The sequence below is a fragment of the Lynx rufus genome, unplaced genomic scaffold, assembly GCF_022079265.1.
Source record: "Lynx rufus isolate CCGP_SWC_20201006 ecotype Redwood Valley unplaced genomic scaffold, mLynRuf1.p SCAF_7, whole genome shotgun sequence".
NCBI classification, from domain to species: domain Eukaryota; kingdom Metazoa; phylum Chordata; class Mammalia; order Carnivora; family Felidae; genus Lynx; species Lynx rufus.
The window spans coordinates 15535493-15560823 of NW_025814889.1; the positions used below are offsets into that span (position 1 = coordinate 15535493).

Consider the following 25331-nt stretch of genomic DNA (forward strand, 5'->3'; position numbering starts at 1 on the left):
TTTATTCTCTAGACTTCTATACATTTATGTATAGTTATCAAATTAAAATTTGAAAAACCAATTTTTCATGAAATATCCAATAGTTAATATATCATTTTTCTTCCAATAGCTTCCTCTTTAAATGGATAGCCATGGGGTGATTTGTAATCCCATAGGTAAAAAGTTTTTTTTCCATTATTTTGGATGCTGTTGTATAATCTCTATTTTTTTACTAAACTAACAGCAATTACATTTAAAATTTTTTTTCTAGGTCATATAACAATCTTTTTTAATAACTTTGATAGGCCTATGAAAATACTTTATAATAATATTTAATAATATCTCATATTTAATAAGTTCACACCTACTGCTTCAGGCTGAATGGGAGTCACACTCTTGGGTGGTTGTCAAGGTTAGAATCATAGCTCTGTCACTCAAGTTTTATATAAGTTTTCATACCTCATTTTTCTCAACTGTAAAATGGGGGTGATCATCCTTAGTGTTTTATTTCAATGAGTAATATATGAGAATGACACCTCGCAGAGGGCAAGTGTTACATAGATATTTGTTCTAATTATTCTTTGGGTTTTTTTTTAAGTTTATTTATTTTGAGAGAGAGAGAGAGGGAGCACCTGGGAGCAGGGGAGGGGCAGAGAGAGAGAGAGAGAGAGAGAGAGAATCCCAAGCAGACTTTGTACTCTCAACATGGAGCCCAATGTGGGACTTGATCCCATGAACCATGAGATCGTGACCTAAGCCAAAATCAAGAGTCAGACGCTCAACGGACTAAGCCACCCAGGCATCCCAGTTCTAATTTTTCTTAATATAATGAATATTGTTAGTACTCCTTTGGTAAGTGTGTGACATATTTTTAACAAATTCCTTCCAGTAAACGGAGTTGAAATGTAATAGAAAATTATGGCAAATTATGACATCTCTTAGCCCCCAACTGTCACTGGCCCCGACCATGCCCTAGGGATTCACAAGAATGCCTGGAGTGACAGAATATTCCACTGGGTCCAGAAAGAGCCAGTGGTGGCCTCTTGCTGAGCTACCTCAAGGGTAAGTCTGGCCAATAATGGCTAGACTTACCCTTGAAGACTAAAAGGCATGAGGTTTGTTCTTCCTGCTAAGGTCCAGTTGTTTAGGGAGACAGAGACTCAAAGGGGAAAGAGATCAGGTAGGAGTGGAAGCCTGGCTCGCCCCAGTCCTGGGTTGCCAGATACAAGCAGGTAGGGATGGGTATTACCAGGAGAACTGAAATCAGATCGTGCTGGAACAGGGTCCTAAAGCCACCTTCTATGCCAAGCATCAGCCTTTTGTTTGCTGGATCCTGGGGAGGCCGGAGGGGCGAGGTGGGTACTGGAGTTTGTCTCTTGTCCCCGCCCTGCTCTTCTCAAGTTCCCAATGTCACCTAGAGTGGGATGGGGTCAGAAGGTAACCATGAGACTTTCTCAGTTCGGTGTGTGATCAGTTGTGAACAGTAGAACTTTCCCTTGCTTTACATTTGTACTTGCTTGTATTCCTTCAGACCCACGCAGACTATCACGTTCCATTAACTTCCAAGTAAGACCTCCCCTCACCCACCCCTCAAACTCATTCATTTTATGTTATAGTTTTTTGGATTCCGCTTTATGGCCTGCAAGCAGCATTTGGGTGTATCTCGGTATTTAACAACCAGGAGGCCTGCACCAGTGTGAACTTGTTGATTGTTAGCTCTGTGCAGCGCTGATCGCTCCCGATGGAGCTTCGTGATCATGCAGTTTGGGAGGCAGAAAGTTATCACTTGACCACCAGATCTGGGAAGGTGGCTTAATAGAAGTTTCACCAGCTAAGGAAATTAAAAATTTTGCCTCAGGACAGGCTCAGGAAACCAGACAAGATGGACGTGGGAAATGGGGTTTTTGAAGTAGGAGGACATCAGTTATATGTATGGCTGTCTTGTTCACTACTTTATCCCTGGTTGTTCTTAGTACATGTCACGTAGTAAATGTTCAGTAAATATGTATAAATAAGTGAATTAAAACAGAACTAGCGGAAATTAGATGCATCTTATTAATGGGAGATGATGTGATCTTACATATAAAAAACCCTAAAGATTCTACTAAGAAAACAAACTGTTAGAACTAATTAGTGAATTCAGTAAAGGAGCCGGATGCAAAATCAACATACAGAAATCAGTTGCATTTCTATTCACTAACAACAAACTATCTGAGAGAGTAAAAAAGCAATCCCAATTACAACTGCATCAAAAACAATAAAAAAAGAACACTTGGGAATAAATTTAACCAAGGAGGTGAAAGACCTGTACATTGAAAACTGTAAGACAATGATAAAGAGATTGAACAAGACGCAAATAAATGTAAAGATATCACACGTTCTCGGGTTGGAAGAATTAATATTGTGAAAACATCCGTATTACCCAAAGCGATCTACAGATTCAAAGCAATCCCAATAAAAATTCCGAACTCATTTTTCATAAAAATACAAAAACAATCCCCAGATCAGTCCCCAGAAAAGATTCTACATAGCCAAAACAATTCTGATTAAAAGAAAAAGATGGGGTGCCTGGGTGACTCAGTCGGGTAAGCATCTGACTTTGGCTCAGGTCACAATCTCAGAGTTTGCGGATTAGAGCCCCGCTTTGGGTTCTGTGCTGACAGCTCAGAGACTGGAGCCTGCTTCGGATTCTGTGTCCCTGTCTCTCTCTGCCTCTCCCCTGCTCTCTCTCTCTCTCGCTCAAAAATAAACATTAAAAAAATTACACAATAATATTGCCTATATTTTCTTGAAATCTTTGTGCCTCCTAGATATTTTAATGTACCTCCTGGGAAAGTGCATCTCTCTGTGCATAACTCTTGTGGATACCATTACTCTCATGACGCGACCTGAGATCAAATCCTTTTACTGTCTGACAGCTGCATATGTTTGTCTTGCCTTCAGATAAAATTCCCATCCTTTCACATGTTAGTGTCAGATTTCTCTATATCCTGTACCTTTGTGATTCATTTTCAGGTAAAAGAGCAAAATGTTGTATCTCCCCCTACGGAACTTCATCTTGAGTTTTTGTCCATTGCCCCGGCTCGTCAGGACCCTGTGGATTGGATGGTTCCGTTCGGTGCATTCACGGCTCCGGCCAATAACAGGTTGTCTGTGAAAGTCATGTATCTACCCATAACACAGAGTTCAAGGAAGCGGGAATTGTAAAGGTGAGAATGTTTTATTCACGTGGCTCTGTACTCTGTGCAGAAGCAATTTTTCTGGCACTTGAGTATCCGAGTAGGATGAAGTCACACATTCCACAGCGTCTTCCTTTCACTTTGTCCCATGTTACGAAGACTTAACTTTGCATATTTAGCATAACATGTTTGGTTAAAGGCAGCAGAAAACTTTACAAAAGCGTTGTTAAGCTATGTAGGACTTTACATACAGTGCTGGTAAGCTAGAAATGGGCAATGGTGGGACATATGTAAATGAAAGCTCAGAGAAGTTAAGGAAGCTTCAGCAAGGAGGGCTAACGGTCAATGCAGGCAGCATGGCTCCATAGTTCGTCTTCTGAAGGATCTGCGTACTTCATCCACATGTAAAAATTCAACTTGAAAACCTACACCTGCTAGTGAAGGACTAAATGCTAATGAGTTAAAAATGAGTGCAGTATCATCACGTACAATTCATTACTGTTTATTACCCCTCATTTGACATTCACAGCGAAAATCATACTCCTGTTTTATCATTAACTTTTGACAGTTTCCGTCACGTTTGCCATAATCATTTCCAACTTTTTAAGGGATTTTAGGAACGTTTCGGCTCAAAGTGTTAGAAGGAAGGGTGACAAGCACAGCCAAGGCTAATGAAGCTACATTCTATATTAAAACAAAAATATAATGTATGCATATTGATTCCACACATATGTTGGTGAAAACAAAATTCAGATTATTCCCAGTGGCAGAGGCAGACTCCCGCATCAGGATGGCAGACTTGTGCTCATGCCCGAGGGCCCTGCAGTACAGCCACCACACCGTGTTACATAGTTAGCTGTCCCAAGTTAACCGGATGGCTGATGGCCGCAGTGCATACTCTGCATGAAATTTTACGAAGACCCGATGTGAGGAGGCCACAAAGGGAGCTATGTTCGTGTCCTAAAATTGGAAAAAAAAAAAAAAAAAAGAACCAATTACACGTTTTGCACATTTGAGCATCTTTCTGGAAACGTTAGCCTAGGAAGAAAGTACTACATAAAGAAATTTTGTTGAATTTACATAAACCTGCATATTTTTCTAGAATGAATCTTGCTAAGAATTAATATGGATACCTCAAAAAAGAATATTGGTGGTGGGAGGTGAGGATCAAAGGGAAATGGAGATTAACTGGTAGTGGATACAGGGTTTCTTTTGGGAGAAAGGAAATGTTCTGAAATTGTTTGTGGTGACAACTCTGAACTACATAACTCTAAATCTACTGAAAACAATTGAATGTACACTTTAAGTAGATGGATTCTATGGTACGTGAATTATACGTCAATAAAATTGTCATAAAAGTTGAATTTCCAATCCAACTTTGTACTAAAATTTTAATTTTTCTGACGGAAACACATACTTATTCTTCCAACTAAAACAATCATATCAGTAAAGTGTACGACTCTCCCCTGTTAACATCTGCAGTTTCCTTTTAGGGTTTATTTTCATAACCTTTCTGTCTTCAATAAATGGCACCGTGAAACATGGATATTCGCATACAATAGAACGAAACTACACCACACATAAAAATCAACTCCAAATGAATTAAAGACCAGAGACCATGAAACTCCTAGAAGAACACATAAGCAGTAAGCTTCTTGACATCGGTTTTTGGCAATGATTTTTTGGACACGATACCAAAAGCAAAGTCAACAAAAGCAAATATAAACAAAAGGATCTACATCAAACTAAAAAGCTTCTGCACTGCAAAGGAAGCCATCAACAAAATAAAAAGGCAATCTACTGAATGGGAGAAAATATTTGCAAATTATGTATCTGATAAGGGGTTAACATCCAAAATACATAAAGAATTAAAAAACAATCAAGATATATAAAGAATTTAACTCAATAGCAAAAACAAACAATCCGATTTAAAAAATGGACATAGGACCTGAATAGTCATTTTTCCAAAGAATACAGATGGCCAACAAGTATGTGAAAAGATGCTCAAAATCACTAATCATCAGAAAAATGTAAATCAAAACCACAATGAGATACCCCTTCATACCTGTTAGAATGCCTATCATAAAAAAGACACGAAATAACAAGCGTTGGCGAGGACGTGAAGAAAAGGGAACCCTTGTGCACTGTTGGTGGGAATGCAAATTGGTGCGGCCACTGTGGAACGCAGTATGGAGATTCCTCAAAAAATTAAAAACAGGACTACCATGTGACCCAGCAATTCTACTTCTGGGAATTCATCCAGAAAAAAACAAAAACAACTTGAAAAGATATCTGCACCCCTGTGTTCATCGCAGCATTATTTATGATAGCCAAGATGTGGAAGCAATTTAACTGTCCATCAATGGACAAATGGATAAATATATAGGATCTGTATTTATAATATTATATATTTGTATATTTATAATGTGATGATAAGGGAGTATTATCCAGCCACAAATTGAAGGGAATCCTGCTGTTTGTGACAACATGGAAGGTCCCTGAGATCATTATACTAAGTGAAATAAGTTAGAAAGAGAAAGGTAAATACTACATGATCTCACTTATTTGTGGAATCTAAAAAACAAAATGAAATGAAACGAAAACAAAAAACCAAATTCTCAGATATAGAGAACAAACTGGTGGTTGCTAGAGGTGGGAGGTGGGAGATTGGTGAAATGGATGAAGGTTGTCAAAAGGTACAAAGTCCCAGTTATAAGTAAGCCCTGGGAATGTAGTGTCTGTTTGAACGTTGCTAAGAGAGTAGAGCTTAAAAGTTCTGGTCACACACACACACAAAAAAAATTCATGTCGTACACCTGAAACTAATACGTTATATATCAATTGCATCTCAATTTAGAAAAACCAAACAACTCTTTAGATTTTTAGCTGCTGTAGTCCACTGCCTTATTAATTAGCAAGGCTAATAAATAAAGAGCAGAACGGCAAGAACTGATATTCTCTCTACTGTGGTCACATTTCCCTTACTGGAAAGCTCCGTATCTGCTTTCACATAAAACGAGAAGGTGGCAAGGACAGACGCAAGCAAAATTGAGTCCCTGTCAGAATCCTATCTTGACGTTTAAGGGAGATCTATCACACCAGAACTTTACAAGAACAACTACTAGTTACTAGACCCATTTTCAATATCTCTATTTATTTCTTCAAAGAATTCCTACGATTTTCAACAAGAAGTAGATAAAATGGAGTCAGGTGTCCAAATGGTCTGTAGTTGTACTCATGGAGAAAACAATATGGGTATTCAACCCTGGGAAGTTCATTGACATCACGTATGGAGCTTTTAAAAAACAACGTACGACAGCCCCTGTCCTAGAAATTCTGGTTCAGTGGATGGGAGCGGGCACTGGAAGTCTGGACCCCTACGTGGCTGCCCAAAGCGATTCTGATGCAGTGGAGTCTGGGAACTATTACTATTAATTTAACACAGTGCCCACTAGGTGGCACTCGTGCTCCCCAAATAGAAAGGAAAATCTGGAAACTGCTGAAATTTGCAAAAGGCTTGTGCTTTGTACTTTGCATGTGTCTGCCTTTAAAAGTGTACAGTAAGTTATTTAAAAAAAAATAAATGGGAATTTAAAAATGTTTGTTTTACTCACTGCCCCACAGTATGGTCCAGAGGCTGGAGAATTCGCATCCGGTCCATTGTAGAGTATGAGATAGTTCTGGACACAGTCTCCGGGATCATCAATGCTGACAAAGTAAAAGCCGACAGTGACAGGTCTGCCAGCAGGAGCAATGATGGTCCATTCACAGTGAGTGTTGTTTGGGTAAGTTCCAGGGTAGCCAGGGCTGGTGAAGGAGCCACTGTGTCCGTAAAGAGTTCCACCACAGCCTACAAGGAGACCAACACAGGCCGTCATATTCAACAAAGTGGAAACCATCTCCTTGTGAGGCAGGAAGACAGTTGCTATTTTCTCAAGGTGCTGAGACACTCTGCAAGAACAGAGGTGGCAGAAAGCCCTTTCCAGTTCCTTCTGTGGGCTATATCCCTCCCACTGCCTCAACACCACCTCATCCCACCTTCCCCCACCCCTACCATGTATTCTGTTCCCTGTATATCATGACTTGGAACCACTTCCTCTAAGTCCTTTCTTTGAAAACAGTGGGTTGGGAAAACAAAGAACTTGATAAAATAGCTGTAGGCGAGAGTAATTCAAGTTGTTGTGTACTTTTGATGGCGTAGGGCTCTCCATATGCAGCAAGTTGATGATAATGACTTCACTTGTGAAGTAAAATTAAAAGTGGAATTCCAGGGCTGACCCGAAAGACTGTATCCTTGTAGGTTTTGACAATAATTATTTAATTGTAAAATGACTTTCCTGGGCTTATAACTGACAGTACCGAGAATGACATACTCAAAAACAGAGCCCTGTAAGTATTGGTGTTAATTTGCAAATGCTGTCATTATTTAGACCTGATACCCTGGGCACCCAGATATCCCACTGAACAGAAAGAAACCTCATGGTAAGGTTAAATGGCGCTGGGCTGGGTGTCTGACCCCTGAACGTTTGGTCTTGCTTTTGCCAAAATCTTGCTGTGCATTCTGGAAAACTCATTAACCCCATTTTTATTTCCTCCGCTGCAAAATCAGGGCATCGGAGATCATCTGTAAGCATCTTTAGCTGCCAAGATTTAAGTTATTTCTTGTCCCGCAGTATATTTAAGTCATTTTTATCATTCTTACTTGGAAATTTTTAGATATTTTGAAATACCTCAACGGGACTTCTCATAAAGATATTCCTCCTCTCTTGAGTTAAATATATTAACATGACTTAAATTTCCTTCAGTTACTTGATAACCAACCAACCAAACATGCAGGAAGTTACTTGACTTCCCTGAAAAAATGCACTTTCACCCCCAGGACTGCTGAAAAATGACTGGTGCTATCAAAGGCACAGCTGTTTACCTACACCCAAGTATGTGTAAGTAATTTGGCTTTAGGTACACATTTTTTTTTTTTAATTCTCAGAGAACTACCTTGATGATCAAACCGAAAGTTAAAAATATGGCAAAATCAGAATTTATAAAGGAATTTAAAAATGTATATCATATCTATGCTTTATATGTATGTATATTCATATATCTGTACTCTTTCTATATCTCTTCATATTACAAGAAACATGTAATGTAGAAATAATGAGTGAGAGTAGAATTAAAAAGGATATCTGTACTGTCATTGTTAACAAAAATCTCTATATTTATTGGAAAACAATACAGTATACAGATGGCTAAGAGGTAAGGTCACTTTTAATTGTCCTTTTTTATGAGACACCACCCCCCCCCCTCCAAGTTTTTCCTCCCTTGCATCAATTTCCCTTACAAAGTACAAGTGTCTTACCAGAGGGTGATGAGGTCCAGACAATTTCATATCCAAGACCGGAAGTTGCACCATCACTCTTAAACCGTAGGTACAGTTCATTGTTTTGAGAAAAGATAGGATTTGGCTGCAGGGTTCCACAGTACGTGCCCAGTAAGGGCGAGCTGCTGTCACTGCCGTTTCTTACCTTGAAAAATGAGCCATTAATTATTATACTTAAGCATTTTATTCTTCCTTCTCTGACTTGCCGTTGCCATCCACTGAGACATGAGACCATCTGAGTGACAACCTCTTTTGGAAAAGCTTTGTCTTTTTGTGTACTTAAGAATGAAGAGTTTTCTGAACATACACCCAGAAGTCACGTTCTCTTGCAAAGGAGAGAAACATCCAGCTTGTAGATCAAAAACCATTTGCATTTGAATTCAGAAATATCTGTGAAATTTCAAAAAGATTGGAGGGGGATATTGCCTGCTCCGTTTCCAGTCGCTTCTCTTGTACTTTTTTCATTATACCGTGTGTATGGTTTTTTCCCTTTGAAAATTGCTTGGCTATGAAGGGGCTATGAAAAAAAATCAATGTAGGATGTATAATAAAGTCCAAAACCAAGGAATTTCTGTATAGGAAAAGGACACAACTCAATAAATTTATAAAACTTGACTATTAGGTAATTTTAAAAACATTCTGAAGCTGAATAGTTTTTTGTTTTTTGTTTTTTTTTTTTTTTTAGATTCACTGCTTGGAGGAGAGGCATATACAAAATGGCAATGAGTCAGTGTGTGAGAACGGGTAACCACAGTGAACCTGACCACCTTCTGTTCCCAGTGTTCCTTCTGCGCATTCACAGCCTCCCTATTCGGAGCAAGACTCTTGAGGAGTATTAAGCAAATGGTACCCAGGCAATGGAGAGCTGGAACCAGCTCAACATGTATGAGTGGAGATTTTACTGACATATGTATGCAAAATTCTTGGAAGTTCATCCGTTGCCTTTATAATTTCACAGTTTAGCATTTGGCTAATTGCTGGCTGTCTTAAGTCATAAGAGGCACAATGTTTAGTCTTGGTGTTGATCTAAACTGAGATTCTTTTTAGGTCTATGCAGTAGCCAGTGGGAGAAAACAGTGCCTTTTTGTCCTTTTTGGATTATGCTGCTGAGTGGCCTTGCCATAGTTGGCATAGCCAGTGAACTACCTGCATTCAGAGAAGGCTGCCATATTCAAGAATGCTGGAAGGTCAGACCTGCTACCACTCTATTCTTTTTTTTTTTTTTATGTTTATTTATTTTTGAAAGAGACCACAGCGGGAGAGGGGCAGAGAGAGAGGAGGACAGAGGATCTCAAGTGAGCTCTGCACTGAGAGTGGAGAGCCCAACGTGGGGCTCCAACTCGGGAACCGTGAGGCCATGACCTGAGCTGAAGTCAAACACCCAGCCGACTGAGCCACCCAGGCACCCCTACCACTCTATTCTTCCCTTTGGGTCTCTTTCCTCTGGGCCCTGTTTGAGAAGGCTGTGCTCTGAGAGCGTAAGTTCGATCTCAAGTCCCACTAGCATCCTATTCATTTATCTCTGTAGAGGGGGGATGGGACAATGAGAGCAAGAGGCATCCTTGAGCCTGCAGACGATCCTGAAAAGGGGGGATGAAGGCACTAAAAACAAACGCAGATTCCAAATGTGGTCCAGAGCTTGGCTTTTGTGTGGTAGTAACATGGTCCGAATCCTCACCAGGAAGTTTCTGCTCCTGCCATGGTTAACGTCAATGGGATGGGGAGGTTTGCTGTTACAGCTGCCGATAAGCCCTGCTACGGTCTTGCCATCAAAAACCAGACTTGGCTACACTTCACAGGCCACACTTGCAGTTTCCTGTCTTTGCTTACTGGACAGGAAGTTTCAAACCAACTTCCATGGGATAGGAAGGGCAGCCAGGAGGAGTAGTTCCCACCTCTGGTGCTGGAGAGCTAGCCTGCACGTCCCAGCATCCAGAGGAAAATGGCAACTGTTAACTCCAGTCACTGACGGTCAGCTCAGGCTTGAGGTGGACCCAGGGTAGCTGCACTGTGACTCTGAACGGACGGGATTATTCTGTCCTTTCTCTGTATCCCCTCCTCTGGCTTCTGCCTCACACTTCACAGAAGTGGCTGAGGCACAAAGGTCTGCGTTTAATGCCCTGATTGATGCAAACAATACTGCAGTTCTCTCATTTCCTCCCTGCTACATTCATTTCCTCCTCATTTCCTACCATGACAAGTATATTTGCCATGATAAAGGGCCAGGCTTCCTTCCAGCACTTGCTACACTATAGATGCAGAATATTCATTAGCAAGGGGTACCTATGTGGCTCAGTTGGTTGAGCGCCGGACGCTTGATTTCGGGTCAGGTCATGATCCCAGGATAGTGGGATCGAGCCCCGTGTCGAGCTCCACACTGAGCATGGAACCTGCTTAACATTCTCTTTCTCTCTGCCCCACTCCCCTGCTCTTGCTCTGACTCTCTCTCTCTCTCTCTCTTTCTCTCTCTCTCTCTCTCAAAGAAAAACAGAATGTTCATTAACAAAAGATTTGGATTAATTCTGTAGGGGAGAGCTTCCCAGAATAATAAAACTCCCTAACAGATGTAGAGGAGCAAATAAACTGCTTGGAAACCTTACAGAAGACTCTTGTTTACATGAAACAAAGCTCATTTAGAGCAACTTCGGGTAAGATTTAGATTCAAATTCATTTCATGGAGGAATTCAGCATTTTGTATATACAAGTCTCAGGTTTCACCTTAGTCTGCTCCCTAAGAATGAATACATTTCCAAAAGAGTGTGCAAAGAACACCCGCGTGAGCTCTGGGGTTTTCATGGTAAAACACAGGCGCTGTGCTCCACGCGCTGTCTGTGCTGGTAATGGGCTCATCTTCCTGTGAACAACAATGTAATGGGTCTTCTCACTGAGTGTAGCTGGTGCAGGGCAGAAGGAATGCAGAGGGCGTTCTCATGGTGCTGCTGAAGAATCACAAAAGTGCCAGCCCCCGCCCCAGGAGCGTGGGTCTGCTTCCTCCAGGTCCTTGACGGTTCTCTCTAAACCCACACACCGCCTCCCTCCACCCGGAAGCTTCTCTTCCCCAAACTGCATTAGGTCTGCTGACCGTGCTGATTCTGTTAGTCCTTTCCAGGTGTGAGGGAATTGACTCTTTCCTATCTGTCTTTCCCATGGACTCTGAGCCTCGGGGGCCCTGCCTATGTCTTGTTCCCTACTGGATTTCCGGTGCCTGTACCTAGAAGGATGCTTGGTAAATATTTATGGGATGGAAGAATAATGAATAATCATGAACAAGTAAGGGATCCAAGATTAGAAGTAGCAGAGAAAGAGGGGAAAAATCTTCAGTGATCCATCTTTTAAATAGTTCCTTTAGATGCGATCAAATGTACATTACCTCCAGAAAGTCGTGCGTGCATTCACTTGAGTCCTCGATGCCAAATGAATGAAAAAAGAGGGAAATGGTGTGGTTCTGAGGGGCCGTGAGAGTAACAGTGCAATCCATGTTATTGTTATAATTATCTGGCCATCCCGGACTCTTGAGATTGCCAAATGCCTTGTTATACTCTCTGTTGCAACCTTAGAGAAAAAAAAAATCGCAATTAATGTAGGCATCCCAACTTTTAGTGTTCTTTCAACCTGACAGAATTCAAGATTATTAAATTTGAACACACTTTAGAAAAAAAAGCTATTTCAACCCTCTCACCTTTGGGATAACTGGGGTCATAGGAAGTGAGGTAACGGCATATAGCACAGATGCAATGTGGTGTCTCGTTAACGTAAAACGCCCCCATGAGAAATATGAAATATGAGCATTCTCCTTTGAGGATGAACTTTCTAGAATTCTATGTACTCTTCTGATCACATTTAAGTGGAGTCGGTTGACGTTTAGGCTTTTTTTAGGCACAAAGACTCTGCAACCATGACTGACTTTTGTATGAAGATTTCTATTTATATCCTTTGATAAGTTACTCATTCTGATAGAATTGGTAAATTGTTCATCCTTATCATTTTGGGTGAAACCACCAAAAGCTTTTCTATTTGTTTGTGGTTTGTTTTTAGGCCGGTTCCCACCCAGTTTGGAGCCCAACATGGGGCTTGAACTCATGACCCTGAGATCAAGACCTGAGCTGAGATCAAGGGTCAGACACTTAACCGACTGAGCCACCCAGGTGCCCCACTATGTGTTTGTTGTAATCAAAAGCAGCTTTAGTTTTAATCAAGCTTGAAATGAACATCAAATAATTTCTCCTGGAAATAAACTTCTCAATTGTTCCTGTAGTCAAATAGCCCTTTCAAGACTTGTTGTTTTTTGGTTTTTTGTTTTTTACAAAATAATTTCGTAAGACACAGTGATTTCTATTTGTGGCCAAGTGGATAATTAATAAAATAACTAGTATACATTTAAATTAAATTAAGTACATGGATTTGAAAAATATGCTGGCATTCTAAACATTTTAATTAATGTTATTTTCACTTTACCTCCTCAGAAACCAGCTTTAGTTATCTGCGGACGTGGGCCTGGCTTCTAGTTAAAATTTCTTACCTCGTTGTAGACATGGTTTATGGTAACAGACCCAAATTTGCTCACAGGAGTCCATTCTAGCAGGAATTGGGATGGTGGCAGGTTTTCTGAATAACAGACAAAGTTCCACGGCTCACCTGCAATCTGATACGTGAAACCCACTCTGGAGTTTCTGTCGAGAACTTCGGATTTGAAAACGACAATTGCCGTACTCGCAGAAGAATAGAACGTCGGTACAGCCGAAGCATTTCTGCCACAGAACTGAATTCCTGGATTTCCATCACTCTGAAATGAAATGAAAACCAAATCACACTAGATTGAGTTTCAAAAGAGAATAGACCTTAACAGAAATCGAATGCACATTAAAGGGTGGCCTCAATATTCACCCACAGAAACTAGTTACAGTGTTCCAATCCTGCTTCACCCAGGCTCACGCTGGTCTTGGAATCCACAAAAGTCTCACACTCCCCTAGGGGTGCTAGGAGGAGGCCAAGCTTTTGCTGAAACCAGGAGACAGACACGAAGGACAAGACCCTTTCTCCCTCATGCAGCCTCACAGCCAAAGGCCTGTGCTGTGGCTCTGCACACACCCAGGCTGACTGAGCTCAACACGGTTGAGCTGGGGTTTTCCCATAGTCCTGAACTCCGTTGAGACCAACCCAGGGGCACCTGGGTGGCTCAGTCGGTTAAGCGTCTGACTTCAGCTGGGGTCATGATCTCACGGTTCACGGGTTTGAGCCCCACGTTGAGCTCAGAGCCGGGAGCCTGCTTCGGATTCTATGTCTCCCTCTCTCTCTGCCCCTCCCCAGCTCTCTCTCTCTCTCCCTCCCCCCACCCCACTCTCTCTCAAAAATAAGCAAAAATTAAAGAAAAAAAAAGACCCACCCAGCGCTCCTCCCCTTAGCTCCCAGCTCACCACCCCTGAGCTCATCCAACCACACTCTGGCCACACTGTGAATCCCAGGAGGCAGCCCCTGCCTGCAATGAGGTCCCCATTTCCCCCTTGTAAAACCCGGGCAGCGCTCCTCGCCTCTCCAGATAGTAGGGTAACAGGGTCCAGCACCTACCCATCCTTCCATAAAAGCCACGGGCACCGAAGTTGAGACATTTGTGGCCTCTAACTTCTGGGCGCCTACTGATAGGCCCGCTTCCCGCTCCTGCTCACAAGCTCTTGTTGCTGATGTATGTTTCTCCCCTGCACTGTCTCCTGCTGCTGGTCCTTCCCTAACCTTGCCCGCTACCTCCTCTGAACTCTCACTGCAGTGATAGCTGCCCCCTGTATACATCCATCCATTTCCCCTTTGTGGCCCTGAGTGAAGCTTGGGTCTCCAAGCCTCCACCAGGGGGCTGCAGGAGGCCATTCTTTCCCCATCCTCCACCATTCCTTGAGTAGGACTAGTGGTGGGGGGCTGGGACGGTGGGTGGGGTTCTCCAGGCTGCATCTATCCCCGGACCAGATCGAGCTCTCCCCTGAGGGTCTCCACCTCTGGCCAAAGGTTCCTCCGACCCTTCTCACCATAGCCACTTTCCCCCTGGCGTCTTTCCCTCATTAAAGACTTGGGGTGTCTCAGCTCTTGGCCATCCTCTGCACCCTTCTTCCTTTCCCAACTCATGGAGGTTTCAGTGTCTTTACCGACGATCCACTGAGCACTGTAATCTGCATTCCTCCACACCAGTGCCTTTCTCTCCACCCTCCGTGGCGGCCCCTGCCAGAGCCGGCCATGGTGCCTTTGCCACACGATTCTTCCGTGAATATCCAATGTCTTCCCACTCTCAGACGTGGTGAGAGTTCCAGTTTCTCCTAGTTATCAGTCACTTTCCTACCTCTCCTCCCAATCTACCCACGCTGAAACCCTTTGTTCTTTCCTTTATTCCTTCAGTCAAAGGACATCCTTCATTCATGACAAATACGGGGTCTTACTCGAAGCCAGTCCAAATGCGGTTATGATCCGGAGCTGACCTGTGCACTGGAAGTAGGCTTTCTGCACCCAGGTGGTGGTCTGCTCCGATCCCCATTGTCTCAGCTTCAGGAAACAGTGGGAAACTGAGAGAGCTTTAACCAAAGGGCCTTGTTCCACTTGGCTTGAAGACCCTCTAGGAAGGGTACCACCAGGGAATAGGAGTCTTGTTCTGAAAACCACTACCAGGGGAGTGATGGTAACCTTGCATGCAGACCATGGTGGGAGCCTAGGCTGTGTCTCGCTGTCTGCCTTCTGAAAATTCAGCAAATACGGTATCTGATCAGAAGTCAGCTCTTCTCAGATCTCTCCAATTGGAGTCAGCCAGACTGGATTTTTCTATACCCACCAAGATCCATACGTAAACGAGGGGGCCCTGGATTTATAGTGAGGAGGACCCTGAAGACTCAGGAAGTGATAGATTGGATTCTCTGCAACTGCCAGCCATCGGGGGGTTGAATATGACACTCTGGGAATGAGCTGGGGTGAATTAGCTGCTTCTCAAACTGCTAAAAGATAATCCAGGTATTCCGGAGGGTTCTCCCCAGGTATCTGGTCATGCCTTCTCACTTTACAGATGCTCCCTGAATAATCTCATTACTCGCATTATTGTAGCTACTGATCCATATAATGATGACACCCAAATCTTCAGGCCTTCTGTGAATATTCATGCATCTATGTCCAACTGTCTTCTCAATGTCTTGGCATCTGGGCAATTCTCTCTTTCTCTCTCTCTCTCTCTCTCTAACTAAAACAGCTTTATCTTTTTTTCCCCTCTCTTATTACCATGAATATAGTCCCAAAGGACTGGTGCCAAACGGCCTCGTAACTGACTTCCCTGTGTTCCACATGGACCTCTTCAGTTTGTCGTACACACAGATCCCCTTCCTGCACAAATGTTTCTCTGGGCATGGCCCTTGGAGCACTAATGGCAGAATACTGAAGATGTGCATTGAAAATTTAGGTTCCTGGGCACTATGTAGGGAAAACATTATCTGAGCGGGAGGTGGGGAGCCCTGGGGCACGCACTTTTATCTAGACACCCAGATGTTTCTTGTGCACATGGCAGTTCGAGAGCTCCTCACCTACAAGACCAAGTGCAAGTTTCTTAACACCTAAATAGAGGGTTTTGTATATGGCAAAAATAGAGGGGTTTGTATATGGTTTTGTATATTTTGTATATGTGAGTTTGGGAATTTAATTATGCCCTCATTACTTCAAGTGTTTCGTAAATACTGGTGAAAAGGCCACTAGATGTCACTGTCCTGCATCCTATAATTATTACCTCAGGTGAGTCCTGAAACTCTAAGTAGTTCTGGTCACAGTCTTGTGGGTGCAGCTGCAATGCCCACACAGTGATCTTGACCTGCTGATGTGGAGGGGCTTCGAGGACCCAAGTACACGTGGAAAATGGGATTTCTGGGTCTGATGAATTGGGTGACGAAATACTTTGGGGGGTCCAAGTTGCGTTATATGTTCCACCACAAGGCACTGGGGAAAAAAAGAAAAACTTGTAAGACAAGTTTTACTCATGTCTCTTCATACACACAATATTTAAATTTTTTTTTCAACGTTTTTTATTTATTTTTGGGACAGAGAGAGACAGAGCATGAATGGAGGAGGGGCAGAGAGAGAGGGAGACACAGAATCAGAAACAGGCTCCAGGCTCTGAGCCATCAGCCCAGAGCCCGACGCGGGGCTCGAACTCCCGGACCGCGAGATCGTGACCTGGCTGAAGTCGGACGCTTAACCGACTGAGCCACCCAGGCGCCCCCATACACACAATATTTAAAATTCACTCTTCCTTATCCTTCCAGTCCAAAGAACTCTGTTTACATCATTCTATAAAGAAGTTAGGATATTCTCGACTAAGAATTGTACCAAATGTGTATGACCGATGAAACACAGAGTGATTACCATGGTGTTTAGAAACTGACATGGAGTTTACATAGGAATTAACACTGAGTTTGGTAATGAACATTGAGTTTGGTAATTAACGTTGTGTTTGCATATAGGCATGGCATTATTTTTAGCACATAAATATACATATGTTTCATAATAGTTAAAAATGTCTCAGTTTACTCACTGTCTACAATGGTATAAGTAGCATTAAATCCTTGTCGTTCTACAGTTAGGTCACTGACAAATTGAACCGTCAGGAAGTTGCCAGAAGAGATAAAGGGAGCAGGTACAGTGGAGCCACAAAACATTCCAGCCAAGTTGGCATTTTCACTATCCCCATCATACAACTGAAAAGAAAAATAGTTCATTAGTTCTCCATTACTCCCCAAGAAGCTGCAAGTTTTACACTAAAATGGATGCGGAGTCACAACAGGTCATGATTAAGAATCTTACACTGATGTTGTTAGAGCTAGTTTTAGCTTAAGGACAGTTGCTAATGAGTCGGTGCAATTATAATGATCTTCAGTAAAAACCTGGTATGATGCCTAGAAATCTTTCCTCGCTGCAAAGGTAATACCTGATTCAAAACTATCGTGTCATTAGAGCCAGCAAACGCCTCGCCGTCTTGCCCTGCGTTGCTCTCTCTTCTACTCTGGTGCAAGCCCCTGAAATCGCACGCGTGGGTTCTCACTGTGGGGCTCCCCGGTTCCACTCTTGTCCCTCCCTAGCCTGTCCTCAATATGTGAGCCAGAGGATTCAGTTCTGTACGTATGTATGCATGTATTTATATTTTTTAAATTGGCTTACTCATTTAAGTAATCGCTACACCCAATGTGGGGCTCCAACTCCCAACCCCGACATCAAGAGTCTCACGGATCAAGAGTCCGACTGAGCCAGCCAGGCACCCCCCAGAGGATACAGTTAAAATGTTAAGTCAGCCCGGGGCACTGCTAAAACCTCTCCTAGCTGCTCCCCAGTCACTCACTATAAAAGCCAAAGCCAACACGGTGGCCTTTAAGGCCTGAGAGAATCTTCTGTCCACACCACCCCTGCCGCCTTCCTGTCCCCATGTCATTCTCTCTGCAGCACACTGCTGCCTCATGGCTGTTGAGTTTGTTGTTCCCTCTGCTGGAACATTCTTCTCCTATACACCCATATGGTTTGCTCTCCTTCATTCCTTCACGTCTTTACTCGAGTATCACTGACTCACTCAGGCCTTCCCTGACCACCCTACTTAAAATGTCAACTCTCCCCAAATTCCCTTTCTTACTTCCTGTTTGATTCTTCATTTAGAGCGCGCATTATCTTTACATACTACATATATCACTTAGTGATTGTCTTCCACTCTGAAGACAATGCAGGTTCACGAAAGCACAGGTTGCTGTCTGTTCTGTGCCCTGCCATGTCCCTAGTTTTTAAAGTTTATTTTATTTATTTTGAGAGAGCGTGAGCCAGTGGGGGAGAGGCAGAGAGAGAGAGAGAGGGAGACAGGGAGCTCGAACTCACTAACTGTAAGATCATGACCTGAGCCGAAGTCGGATACTTAACCGACTGAGCCACCCAGGCACCCCTGTCCCTAGTTTTTAGAAGTGTCTGGCACATAAAAGGCACCCAGTAAGTGTCTAATAAATGAGTAATGCTTTGGTTCCTCTCTCCACTACACACCCCTCCCAAACCTATCCTCCCCGTCTTCTTGATACCACTAATCTGCTCAGGCCTGAGACTTTAGTCGTCCTTGATTCCTTTCTCTCACCCCTCCTGCCCCACATCGCTTCCACTCTACCTTCAACATCCACCCCAGAGGGCTCCTCCCCGTTATGACCATCATCGTCCTTCACCTTGGTTATGGTAACATCTTCCTAAGAGATCCGTTTCCACCAAGCAACCACAGTACCGTCTGCAGAGCTGACGGCTGAGCGTTTGCAGACTTAAACCTGATTACACTCCTGCTCGGCCTTAAACGCTCCAGTGGGTTCCCACTGCACCTGACGTGAAAGCCCACGTCTTTATGGGGGTCTGTAAGCCCCTACCTGGAGTGGCCGGTTGCTTGTTCCAGGGCCCCACTCCCTGCCCTATTCTCATACCTTCTCCTGCCAGGAGGGTCTCTGTGAGGCTGTAAGCTCTGTAAGCTCTGGAATTGGGCACCCCCTCCCCCTTGTCATATGGTCTCAGCTCAAATGTCACCTCCTCAGAAGGACCCATCCCATCTAATGTTGCCTGGCCCCCAACATCTTCCTATTCAAAAGGCATCTTATTTGTTGCTTATTTACTTTTCCTGGTCTCTCTTCCAATAAGAACGTAAGTCCCAGGGTGCCTGGGTGGCTCAGTCAGTTGAGCATCCAATTTTGGCTCGGGTCACGATCTCCCAGTTTGTGGGTTCGAGCTCCACGTCAGGCTCTGTGCTGACAGCTCGGAGCCTGGAACCTGCTTCACATTCTGCGTTTCCCTCTCTCTCTGCCCTTCTCCAGCTTCACTCTCTCTCTCTCTCTCTCTCTCTCTCTCTCAGAAATAAACATTTAAAAAAATTAAAAAAAAAATAAAACAAAAGAACATAAGTCCCGTGGGTGGGAAGACTGATCATACACTGCGGTGTCGCCAGCAGCCAGAACAACTCCCAGCCTTGAGGAACCTTCTTCAACAGACACCTGTCCAAATAGTGGACGCCTGAATTCTCTTCAAGTGTGTTACCAGAAAACAGATTTCTCCAGCTGAGTAATCTTCACGGTATTTCCAAAACAAGTATGAGTGTGTATAGCCAAACATTGAATTTATAACACAACTATGATGTGCTATAAACTTCAGAATAGCCGTGACCACAGACATTATTCGAAAATGCTGGGAATATAGAAGATAGAAATAATTTAAAATAAACAGAAAATAAATTTACCACTAGGTGGCACTGTTTCTCCCCCTCACGTGTGAATTTGGTAAATTTAGATGGATAATCTGATCCCTCTCATTTTAGAACACAGCAGATTTGCCAAGTTTTAGGTAATGTACCTTTTCTGGTAAACAAGTTAAAATGTTATTATAATGGATGCCACATTTACTATCACATTCGTACCAGCATTTTTATTCTACATACCGTGTGCCAGATCCTATGTATATGAGGATGTCTAAGGCACTTTCCATACATTCAATTTACTGACTGATGCTAACTAATTGGAGAGATCCATACATTGAATATACACATCTATTTGTGTGTGTGTCAGTTATATAAAATAAAGAAAAATGAGTCCTAGAGTAAATGATGGGGTCAGGAAATACCTCAGACAGACATTTGAACTAGTGTTTAAAAGGAGGTAGAGACCTCCCGGGCCTAAAGAAGAAGAAGGGCATCATCCCATCTGGATGGACCACGGTTGGGGGGCCACAGAAGATGTGAAAGGCAAGCCGTGTCTCAACAATCGCTCAGTGCACGTGGGGTTAAGCAGGTACATGGGACACGACTGTAAAGTTCCATTTGTCTCACGAGAGTTTGCGGCTTCTCCTGTAGGAGTTCTAGGATCTGATTTGGGTCCTGAATAGATAACCAGTAAATGTGATGGACAGAGATTACACAGTGCCTGGCCCCGAGCTGCTGTCACTGCCACAGGAAGATCTCTTGGAATTGAGTTGAATAGATAGCTCGTGGCTTCTGGACAACTGACATGGGCTCCCGGACTCCCGTGCACCCAAAGCTGATATTGTCTGCACCTGCTCCCTTGTCCCCTGATAACGCTGGATCTCCATGGAGGACTTCTGCAGGGTGGCTCCAGAGTGTGTTGGGTGAGATGTACTGTGCAATAGTGGAGATGGGGCGTCATACGGACTGGGATGTAAATGGTGCCCTGAGGACCATGCCCTGAAGGCCTGCACAATCACATGCTGCTATAAATTGCATTCTGGGGGTAGGAGGGGACCCACCAACTGGCATAACTCCTATAGACCTGGAGCTTGAGTTAGGCTCTAAGTTTTATAGATGTAGGTAAGTGCTCAGAAGGATTTTGTGTTTTCTCAGCTGTTAAAACTCTGATAGTGGAGCCTAGGTGCATCTACTTAAGATGCTGAAGGAACTGCTCCCACAAGTTGGTGGAAGGTAGCCTCTCACTACAATGAGTGCCAGCCCCTGCACTTTATCCAGCTGGTAATTTGAGCGGCAGGAGAAAGTGGGGAAGGCAACTTTTGGATTTTAATTTCTGTGAACTCTGAATGCAAAAGGGCAATAAGACAAGAAGGGCAACAGAGCACTTTAATTCTTTTCAAATTTAATGTCCTCATAATTTTAGACCTGGACTTCCTTAGGACTTTATCTTTAATACTTCCTTGCGAATTTGACCGCAGGAGGAGGGTTTGTATATTCTTATTTGGAGCATCCCTACATCGCCATCTTAGAGTATGTTCGTGAATTCTTTGGTTTTATTGAGAAACTTCTGTTAGAGTCTGCTGGACAACATGCCTGGGCATAATTTGGGATGGGAAGAGAACAGAGGGATTTTTCAGATTTGGGGTTGAACACTGATTCATTTCAAAACATTATCGGGAAAAATGTTAGATTTGTCCCAAGGGTCTCGGGAAGAGCCACAAGAAGCAGTGATTAGCATCAGCTCTGCAAATATAGGAATTTTATAGTATTGTTATTATTATTATTATTAATTTTAACTCAGTGTTTTTTCCAGTGCTTAGAGCAGTGTCTGGAATGTAGTAGGTACTCAAATAAATATTTATTGGAACCTGATGCCTTGATACAGTACAGATCTCCCCACACTGTCTGACCACAGACTGAATGGTTAAGCTCAGTGGGTTAAGGCAGAGGTTCTCAGTGGGGGCTGTATCATCTCCCAGAGAGCATTTTTTTTGCAAAAGTGTCTTGTTTTGGGGGTCATCACAATAATTTGGGGCTATGACTGGCATTCAGTGTTTAGAAGCCATCTTGCAGAATCCCATGCTGCAATTCACGGGACAACTTTGCAAAGTGAAGACTGATTCTGTCCCACATAACTTTTCAATGTTCTGCCAGACATTTCTGTAACAAAACTGTTCATTATTGTGTGACCCTGGAACCTAACTCCACTCTCTATATAAACACAAAAACATTTTGCATAATGCAATTACTGTGTCGGTGGAAGGAGGACTCTACTTTGTTTTGTTTGGAACTATTTTTTTTGAGTTTTTCCACTTTCTTGGAAATTCATATTGCAGATGGTGATGTTAACAGCACTTAAGTTGCAAATACAAGCCCCCCCATATTAGTTTAGATTTATGCTTTTGCATTTGCCATGATGCCGCATAGAAGAATCTTGACGACTTTATCACGTGACATAAGGTAGCTGTATCAGCATTTACATATTTAAGTGTGCCCTATTTTATATACTTTCCTTTTATTCCTCTTTCATTGCATTTAGTATGTTAATATTAAGTTTCTGAAGCTATGGATATGGGTAGGCTATAGCGTACATGACCTTGACTTCAGATGGTCAAGGAAGCACTATGAAATACTGGCTGTTCAAATGGGCGGATTGGGTTGAACAGGAAGTGCTCCTCTGCGATATTCCTCCAAAACTCAGCTCAGCCATCGCACAGAGGAAGCCTTTCCCAAACCCCAAAATGACGTCAATCATACCTTCTTCTCTACTTCTGTTCGCGGTTCGTATCTATTGTTTTTGTCACATTGTACGATAATTTATATGCTTATGTGTCAGTCTCCTCCTTTTTTGCTGACAGCTCCTCGAGGAACCCTAACTTTATCCCTCCTTAACGACGGTGTGGGATGCCCGGCACATACTTATGCCACGTGACTCTTAATGGAATGGATGTGATGTTAATTTCAACAGACACGTTCAGTGAAACACACCGTCACGATGTACTGCAGCTATCTTAGTAACTTCCTGAGTCAAACCTTTCAAAAGCAAGAGTGATAGGGAGCCTGGGTGGTTCAGTCAGTCGGGCATCTGGCTTCAGCTCAGGTCATGATCTCTCAGTCTGTGAGTTCAGGCCCCGCGTCGGGCTCTGTGCTAACAGCTCAGAGCCTGGAGCCTGCTTCAGATTCTGTGTCTCCCTCTCTCTCTGCCCCTCCCCTGCTCACACTCTGTCTCTGTCTCTCTCTCTCAAAAATAAATAAACATTAAAAAAAACTTTAATAAAAAAAGCAATAGTGATATAATTATGAATGAATGATGGAATCACCACATTTTCACTTGTATATCTACCTACAGAAATGAATTAAATTAGCTTTTCTAAAAAGTGATTTGATTATAATATCTAAGAAACATTCTACAAGGAATCAAATGCCCCATTTATCACAGAGAGTCGCTTTAACAAAGATACCTCCAAGCCTCCACATTCCAACCAATGTTCTTTGATCTGCCAGTTTAGTAAAAGCTGGAAAAGTTGCCAGTACAGGGACATTGCTTTCCTAAGAAGGAAAGCAAGAGTAGACCTGAACAGAATTTCTTAAAAAAAAAAAAAAAAAAAAAAAAAAGAATAGGAGGAGAGGACATTTTATATTTAAGCTAGATGGTAACTTCTTGTTTTTGATATTGCTATTTTTCTCCCAAATAACTTGAAGAAATTCAGAAAATTGCTAGTTGCTTTAATAACAGTATCAAATCACACTCAGAAAATGATGAGAAGAAGGTCAATTGACCGTTCTCCTAGCAGGACCACACCCAAAATACCCTACATGAATTTACACCTATAATAATTTCTATGTAAATCAATTATCTTTAATATTTTAAGGAAAGGTGATTCCACAGCCAGCATGCCCATCTGGAATTACACAAGCTTGGAGAGGGGGAATAAATTTGTTTTTAAGTTGCATTTCAGACACAGTGCTGAACACTCCAGCATTCATTATCTTTATCCTCAAAATAGCCTTGCAAAAGAGGTATGATTATTTGATTTTCTTCACTTTTTTTTTAAAGCTTATTTATTTATTTTGGGGGGAATGGAGGAGGGGCAGAGAAAGAGGAGAGAGAGCATCCCAAGCAGGCTCCAAGCTCAGCAAGGGACCCACTCGGGGCATTAGTCCATGATCCAGGGATCATGACCTGAGCTGAAATCAAGAGTTGGACACTTAAACAACTGAGCTACCCAGGAGCTCCTTCACTTGTTTTTAAAAAGATGAAATGATGGGGCACCTGGGTGGCTCAGTCGGTTAAGCATCCAACTTCGGCTCATGTCATGATCCTCATGGTTCATGAGTTCAAGCCCCACATCAGGCTCTGTGCTGACAGCTCAGAGCCTGGAGCCTGCCTCTCTCTCTGCCCCTCCTCCACTCGCACTCTGTCTCTCGCTGTCTCTTGAAAATAAATACATGTTAAAAAAATTTTTTAAGTAGGTAAGGTGATAAAGAACTGGGGAGGTGAGGAATCTTGTGGCAAAACTGAGTTAGAGTCCATACTACCTGACTCCAGAGTTTACTACCTTCCTGTAAAATCAGGGTAGCTCTCAAACATTTAAAAAAAATTTTTTTTAAATGTTTATTTATTTTTGAGAGAGACAGAGTGTGAATGGGGGAGGGGCAGAGAGAGAGAGAGGGAGACACAGAATCTGAAACAGGCTCCAGGCTCTGAGCTGTCAGCACAGAGCCCAACGCGGGGCTCGAACTCACGAGCTGTGAGATCATGACCCGAGCCGAAGTTGAACACTCAACCGACTGAGCCACCCAGGCACCCTGCTCTCAAACAGTCTTGAATGTCAGCTTTGTTGTTGTGCGGGCCATCTGGTGTCGTTTTAGAAAAGAATTCAACCCGAACCAACGTCCCTTGTTATCTCCAATCTTTCACCGACTCCCTCTGATCTGACTTCTGTGCCAATGCTTTAGCTAAATGGCTGTCTATCAGTCAGAGGAGTTTCTTTTTCGCCTTTACCTTTCTTGGCCCCTAACTTACAATTTAATGGTATCGACCACCCATCCTTGGTGGACCACTCTTCTCCCTTGACTTCAGGGATCCTCCACTATTCTGGGCTTTTACACGTTTTCCATGACTTGTCTGTTTCTCGTCCTGCGTCTTCTGTCCTCTCTGACCGCCTCGCTGCGTCCCTTTCCCAGAGAGGAGCGGAAGCCTGGCTTCCTAGTTCCATGCTGCCTTCCTGGAAAGAAAACAGCACTTCTTCTGACTGCAGAAGCAGTCCTTTGCTGTCTCCGCTCTGTGCTGCTCTCTTCTCGCTGGAGCCCTGTTCCAGCCTTTGCTCACCTGTCTGCCCTGCTGTCACCCAAACTAAACCCCTACCTTACAACACAGGGTCTTCTCCTAATCGAACTGACATTCTTTGGGCTTAGAGCTTAGCACAGTAAAAATACAACAGTATATAATTAAGTGCCCAATGGGTACTCCAACTATGACTCTTCCTTCCCCCTTTTTAAAGAAAATGACTTCTTTAAAATTTAAGACAAGTTTTAAACTTAAAAGTTCTTGCACCAGCTTGTGATTTCCGTCTCTATACCCTCCTTACCT

At 43.0% G+C, this 25331-nt stretch overlaps 1 protein-coding gene across 1 annotated transcript in view; it reads right to left on the reverse strand.

The window, feature by feature from the left end:
- Positions 1-3644: 3644 nt before the first annotated feature.
- CUBN (cubilin) overlaps positions 3645-25331 on the reverse strand; it is a 276887-nt gene continuing 255200 nt past the window's right edge. The window contains exons 61-67 of the mRNA XM_047065967.1: positions 17078-17240; positions 16277-16482; positions 13171-13318; positions 11906-12087; positions 8515-8680; positions 6773-7008; positions 3645-4118 (exon numbers count right to left, since the gene is read on the reverse strand). Coding sequence (XP_046921923.1) covers positions 4011-4118; positions 6773-7008; positions 8515-8680; positions 11906-12087; positions 13171-13318; positions 16277-16482; positions 17078-17240 — 1209 coding nt within the window. The 3' untranslated portion in view covers positions 3645-4010. The remainder of the gene's footprint in view (positions 4119-6772; positions 7009-8514; positions 8681-11905; positions 12088-13170; positions 13319-16276; positions 16483-17077; positions 17241-25331) is intronic.